This window comes from Oncorhynchus tshawytscha, linkage group LG10 (genome assembly GCF_018296145.1).
Source record: "Oncorhynchus tshawytscha isolate Ot180627B linkage group LG10, Otsh_v2.0, whole genome shotgun sequence".
Lineage (NCBI taxonomy): Eukaryota > Metazoa > Chordata > Actinopteri > Salmoniformes > Salmonidae > Oncorhynchus > Oncorhynchus tshawytscha.
This window is the reverse complement of record NC_056438.1, coordinates 62,440,096-62,447,210: the sequence shown is the minus strand read 5'-3', so window position 1 is coordinate 62,447,210 and position 7,115 is coordinate 62,440,096. Positions and strand designations below refer to the sequence as shown.

General features: G+C 42.3%; 1 protein-coding gene across 1 annotated transcript in view; it reads right to left on the bottom strand.

The window, feature by feature from the left end:
- Positions 1 to 1,195: 1,195 nt before the first annotated feature.
- wrnip1 (WRN helicase interacting protein 1) overlaps positions 1,196 to 7,115 on the bottom strand; it is a 28,046-nt gene continuing 22,126 nt past the window's right edge. The window contains exons 5-7 of the mRNA XM_024435886.2: positions 4,010 to 4,165; positions 3,569 to 3,648; positions 1,196 to 3,317 (exon numbers count right to left, since the gene is read on the bottom strand). Of these exons, the coding sequence (XP_024291654.1) occupies positions 3,036 to 3,317; positions 3,569 to 3,648; positions 4,010 to 4,165 (518 nt within the window). The 3' untranslated portion in view covers positions 1,196 to 3,035. The remainder of the gene's footprint in view (positions 3,318 to 3,568; positions 3,649 to 4,009; positions 4,166 to 7,115) is intronic.

Sequence of the window (7,115 nt, the reverse complement as noted above, 5' to 3'; positions counted from 1 at the left end):
ATTAATCTGTGAAGAGCACACTTCTCCAGCAGCCATCGAAGGTGAGCATTTGCCCACAGAAGTCAGCTACAACGTCAAACTGCAGTTAGGTCAAGACCCTGTTGAGGATGACGAGCAGGCAGATGAGCTTCCCTGAGACGGTTTCTGGAAGTTTGTGCAGAAATTGTTTGGTTGTGCAAACCCCCAGTTTCATCAACTGTCCAGGTGGCTGGTCTCAGACGATTCCGCAGGTGAAGAAGTGGGATGTGGAGATCCTGGCCTGACGTGGTTACACATGGTCTGCGGTTATGAGGCTGATTGGACGTACTGCCAAATTCTCTAAAATGACATTGGAGGGCAGATTATAGTAGAAAAATGTACATTAATTTCTCTGGCAACAGCTCTGATGGACATTCCTGCATTCAGCATGTCAATTGCACACTCCCTCAAAACATCTGTGGCATTGTGTTGTATGACAAAACTGCACATTTTAGAGTGGCCTTTTATTGTCCCCAGCACCAGGTGCACCTGTGTACTGATCATGTTGTTCAATCAACTTCTTGATATGCCACACCTGGATGGATTATCTTGGCAAAGGAGAAATGCTCACTAACAGGGATGTAGACACATTTGTGCACATTTCATAGAAATAAGCTTTTTGTACATATGGAACTTTTCTGGGATCTTTCATTTCAGCTCAAGAAATATGGGACCAACACTTTACATTTATGTTCAGTGTAGAAACATGAACTTTAATTCAAAATACAATATGATTTCTGGATGTCTTTCTCATCTGTGTGCTTCCATCTGTTCTGATCCTCACTAGCTTTAAGCACCAACTGTCAGAGCAGCTCACAGATTACTGCACCTGTACATAGCCCACCTATAATTTAGCCCAAACAACTACCTCTTTCCCAACTGTATTTAATTAATTTATTTAGCTCCTTTGCACCCCATTATTTTTATTTCTACTTTGCACATTCTACAATTGCAAAACTACCATTCCAGTGTTTTACTTGCTATATTGTATTTACTTTGCCACCATGGCCTTTTTTGCCTTTACCTCCCTTCTCACCTCATTTGCTCACATTGTATATAGACTTGTTTATACTGTATTATTGACTGTATGTTTGTTTTACTCCATGTGTAACTCTGTGTCGTATCTGTCGAACTGCTTTGCTTTATCTTGGCCAGGTCGCAATTGTAAATGAGAACTTGTTCTCAACTTGCCTACCTGGTTAAATAAAAGGTAAAATAAAAAAAAATAAAAAAATCCAGGTTGCACATGTACAGACTGATCCTGGTAGAGCATGACATGAAGACAAAGGAAGGCTATGAGCAGTCCATCAGTGGAAAAGATGATCTGCCATCCTGACTGAAATTATAATCGTCTTCTGTGGGTAAGAAAGAGCCATACAAGGACCTCATGATTTGCTCAGACATACAGTATAGTGCAAACTGTTTCTAATAAAAATAGGTCTGTAAACTTTTTTAGATATATCACCACTGTGTCATTGGGAAGAGTGACTAACCTGAGTCACTTTCATAGACATGCAGCTGAATAAGGAATGGCAGACAGTGTTAACATATTAGAGACACACACGATCATATACAAATGTAAGCAAAGTTTGAAATTGTTTTAGTCAAACATTCTAGATGTTATTATCTCAACTATTAACAATGTACAGTACATTTTTGTGTGATTTATGTATGCAGTAGCATCAGACATACTTCAGATTATTTTCAATGTGGCTACATGCATCTTTCTATCTCCTCCACCCTGGTCTTCTTGTGTCTCCCCAGGGTTACTCAGGTGGGAACCTGAACTGTCAGGGTAGAGATGGTAGGTGGTACATCCAGGGGGGTTACCAGCTTTGTGAATGGTAAAGGCTGCAACACCACCCAAAAACCTACTGTCTTCACCCACGGTGGTTCTTTAATTCCCTGGATCAGTCAGGTGAGTTAGGACTCATCATTTATGAGGCCTCAGGCCTAGGCTGTGTAGCTGCTGAATAAGATCACATAGTTGAAATAATGGCACCTGAGACCTTGTAGGGATTAACTGACTGTACCATGGTGCAGCAGAACTGGTGCAACACATGGATGGTTAAGTGAGTTGGTGTAAAACAAGTGGTACTGCATGAGATTACCTTTAATGTAATTTCTTTCATTTGCAGACAATGGCTCAAAACGGAATAAACCTCCCATATACACTGAGTGTACAAAACATTAGGAACATGCTCTTTCCATGACAGACTGACCAGGTGAGACCAGGTGAAAGCTATAATCCCTTATTTATGTCACTTGTTAAATCCACTTCAATCAGTGTAGATGAAGGGGAGGAAACAAGTTAAATAAAGATTTTTAAACCTTGAGACAATTGAGACTGATAGATTGGGTACGCTATTCAGAGGGACATTTGGGCAAGAAACAATTGAAGTGTCTTTGAACGGGGTATGGTAGTAGGTGCAGGGCACACCAGTTTGAGTCTGTCAACAACTGCACCGCTGCGGTGTTATTCACACTCAACAGTTTCCTGTGTGTATCAAGAATGGTCCAGCACCCAAAGGAAATCCAGACAACTTGACACAACTGTGGGAAGCATTGAAGTCAACATCACAGGGCCAGCATCCCTGTGGAATGCTTTCAACACCTTGTAGAGTCCATGCCCTTATGAATTGAGGCTGTTCTGAGGGCAAAAGGGGGTGCAACTCAATATTAGGAAGGTGTTCCTAATGCTATGTACACTCAGTAAGTCCTAGATGATAAAATGTATTATAATAGAAAAGGTACTAATTACTGTCCCTCTGTTTATTTCTAAGTCTATTGAACAAAATATATCAACATAATGGTAACAATCTACAATACAAGATTACATTTATTTAACAAAGTGATATCATTGAACTCAAAATTGGTCTTATACTTAAGTGTTCTATTCGTGTTAGATCCAGCAGCATTTTCAGAGGTCCTCATAGCACAAAAATGGATCTTTAGCATTATAACCCTCACAGTAACCTTCACCTCAGATGCCAGAGGTCATGGGTCAACCTCAAAGGTTATAGGTCAGAAGGGTTCCAGGTGAAGAAGTCCATTCCCCGGAGCTCCTCAGGCAGGTAGTCCTGCTCCACAGGGGCACTGAAGGCAGGGTTGTACTTGTAGCCCTCAGCGTAGCCCAGGTCCTTCATGAGCTTGGTGGGGGCGTTGCGAAGGTGCAGGGGAACAGAGGGTAGGGGGCCCTTATGGTTCCTCAGACTGGCCTTCACGTTACCGTACGCCTTGTAGATTTCTACCGACTTAGGAGCCCTGGCCAGGTACACCACACACTGAGCCAAGATCACCTGAGGGTGGGAGGGAAGGAAGGAGCGAGGGGAGGAATGGGAGTAGAGGGAGAATTATCTTTATTAGCGTTTTGATATGGCCAAATATCAAAAGGCATACCGGATACCATGGTCAGAAAATAAGGAGTTCCTCAGGTAAACTCCAATGTCTCTCTTTATTGTATCCACAACATAACAAAGAGCTGATATTTAACAGAGGCAGATGTAAGGACAACTCTTGGTTGCCCTTGGTGACAAGATTTAAGTCTCACCTCACACTCTGGCATCCCAATGAAGTGGCAGGCCTGGAAGGCAGATACAGCCTGAGGAAGGGCGGAGGGATCTGCCATACCTGAACAAAAGCGACAGGACATCCAGTCAGAACACACCATAACCTTGTCTAGGCCTTTGAGTTGTAAGGGAAGACTCCTTCCATGGCTCTGACAGGTGCAGACCAACAGAAAATAGACTCTGCATACAAATGTCAGGGCAAAAATAAGATTAGTCTGGGATGATACCAAAGACGCTAGATCGTGTTGTTTGTTGACAATAGTTTGGTACAGGTAATTAGTGCTTGACCAAAATGTTTTTATAAAAAGCACATTCTCCTCCTTACAGTGTTTTCTGAGGTTGCGCCAATGCAATGGTTAATGTAATTGGGTCAATAACTGATTAAAACAATGGTTTGATGTAAACCTAGACGCATCACACACCCACGTCTTCACTAGAGAAGCGGACTAGTCTGCGAGCCACGTACAAGGGGTCCTCTCCTCCCTCCAGCATGCGGCCCAGCCAGTAGAGGGAAGCGTTCTCGTGGGAGCCCCTCATTGATTTGTGCAGCGCTGAGATGCAGTTATAGTGCTCCTCACCTTTATGTAACAAACAACAAAGTAGGGTTGGATGGGTGGGAAAATGACCACATAGATCTAGAGAGAAATAGAAATGCATAGAAATACACAATATACAAAAGTATGTGGACGCCCCTTCAAATTAGTGGATTAGGTCATTTCAGCCACACCCGTTGCTGACAGGTGTATAAAAATCAAGCACAAACACATGCAATCCCCATAGACAAAAATTGGCAGTAGAATGGCTGTAGAATTACTGAAGAACTCAGTGACTTTCAACTTGGCACCCTCATATATTAATGCCCATGATTTTTGGAATGAGACGTTTCGAGGAGTTGGTGTCCACATACTTTTGGTCATGTAGTGTACATATAATGTAGTGGACAAAAGGAGGGGAGGGAAGGGGTTAAGGTGGGGCGGGGATGAAGAAAAATAAGGGATCCAAAAATATATAAATAACACAAATGATTGTCTTGTTTTAGTTACACATAAGGCCATATGTTTCTTATAATGTTTCTCCCTGGACTGGCAGACCTGGGTTCAAATACTATTATGATTTTTCGGGGCACAATGTAAACAATGAAATAGTCCTAAAAGTACAAACCCCTTGCCCCATCTGGCTCTCCTGGCAAAATTCAATCAAATGATCAAAGTAGCCTATTTGTAAGAGAAAAAAAGAAAGTATTTTCTTCTTCTGATCCCTAGTGATCCATGGGAGGGGGGTGTGTGTTGCCAAGCTGCCCCTACGGTTTTCCATCCATCTCCCTCCAGTCCACACCCACTTTCCATCCATCAAGCAGAGATAGTTGCTACTCAAAGTGACATGAGGCCTAAATTGGCCAGAGCTTCACTGGCGGCTTTCCAAGGCAAAGAATAATAAACAAAAGTTACTGGTTAACTGTAGAGGGCTTAGAAACAAATCCAGACCAATGCCTGCTTGACACAAGTCATTTGGTTTTAGTTTCATAGATAAAAAAATTGCTTCATCAAAATATCTTTCACACTAACAAAACTTAATAGAGCAGCATCAGATTCAGTTCACACAACAGAATAGTGATGGAGGTCTACATGTCTTCTCTTGTGGACAGATTCTCATGAACATGAAACAACGAGAATCTGTCAAGGCTCACGTAGAATGTGACCACAAGCAGCAGTTGTTCCTGGTTTGGGGTTTTTGGCATGGATTATTTGGAGAAATCAGGATTGGGCAAAGGCGGTGAGCTTAAACTGGTGCGTGGGTTGTCAAGCCTGTGTGAGGATAATGGTTTTCGTTTGCGAGTGAGGAGACTTTGCTTCCTTCCTTTACACAAAAGGTAATCACAATTGTTATCGGCATTCCCTTCCAGATGTAAAACAGGAAATGACAAACTTTCGTGAAATAATTTTACTTCCGGGTAACTGAGATTAGTCTACATGCAATGATGTGAATGAATTTCATCACTGTTTTTTTTAGGACAAAACATTAAATAGAGTAAATGTAGAGTTAGGCCTATAGCTGGTAAAACCATCTATCCTGGATGTCTAGCTAGTTGACATAACAGTTAAGAGGCTGCTGGGCTGGGTCTAGGCTATATTTGTGTTCCTGCTGTATAGTTGATTTACATTAATCATTTCTGGGGCATCTTCAGAGGAAATTCTGGTTAGATTTTAAATTTGGCTATCTCCTTTAACCCCATAGGTTTAATTAGGTTTTGGATTCTCTCTGGAGGCCTCAGTCTCCCCAGACCAATTAACCCACCATTGCGGTGATGTTCTAGCCTGGTCCTGTCTGTTTGACCTGTCTTAGCATCATTGTAAGGCGTGACAATGACCATATGAGTTGACAAGACAGCACTAAACAGGTCTGGGACCTGGCTAGTGAGGGTCTATCCCTTGCTTCCAGTGGGCAATGGGCAATGTCCCATTATGAGACAGCCGTCCTAATTCGAACCTATGTCTCATTTGTCACTCAGGTAGTCCCTCTTTCACCTCTCTCCACAATGGATAACTCCCCTACCTCAACCCTCCATAAGTGGTTGATCCATTTACTAGTAAAATCCTGAGAAGTTTGACAGGCAAGTGTTGAGAGGGAAAATACCAGGAATTTTGAGAAGACTCCTCTACCCATCCTCCACTGAGGTTGACAGAAAAAGTAAAGCTGAGAACCAGAGGTTAAAAGAGACTGGGATCAAGTCCCTTCACCTTGACTTTTCAGACACTAATGCACATAATAAGAGTTTTGACGGGTACTACATACTCTACGACCACACCAAGGAGTCTATGAATCTCCTAAGTGTCCTCTGACTAACATATTCTGGATATTCATTGATTCCAGTAAGATGACGCTGACAACAACCAGTCCATGCTTCTAAAGCATCAATCAAGTGCAGTGAGCCACAATAGCACTTGGCAGGCTGGCACCACGGTGACATCACTTGTACAGTCACTGTCTGAGGGTTTTAACCTAATTAGCGCTAGCCGTCTGGCCTGAGTCAGCTAATGTAGGGCATATTGAAAGAGTCTACTGTACGTATTAGAAGGAAAAGTGTTCTTTGACTGGATCTGGCTGCATATCTCAGACTCAGAGCAAAGGGGAAGTTAGCTCTACCAATAGGACCATCACATTCACCATTTCACAAGAGACCTCTGAAATACACCTAAACTATTCACAGGTCCATTCCCATGAGCTGACAGACAGGCTGCTTGGGTTATTATCTCTGGGCTGCTGCTGTGGAGCCAACCAGACAGGATGTCACCACTCTGTAATTATCAAATTGAATCATGACAAGTAACATCATTTGTCATCTAAATTTTTAAATGTCTGTCAGTCCAGTGAGGGGCAGTGTAAAAGAACATCCTAGAAAAATGTCAAATGTCCACTGACTACAGCTGAATCAATTGAAAATAATGTACTCTAATGTTATGGTTGAACCATTGAGGAGCATCAAGATCATCAGTATGCTGGAGTTTCAATTTAGTGTACAGTTTTTCT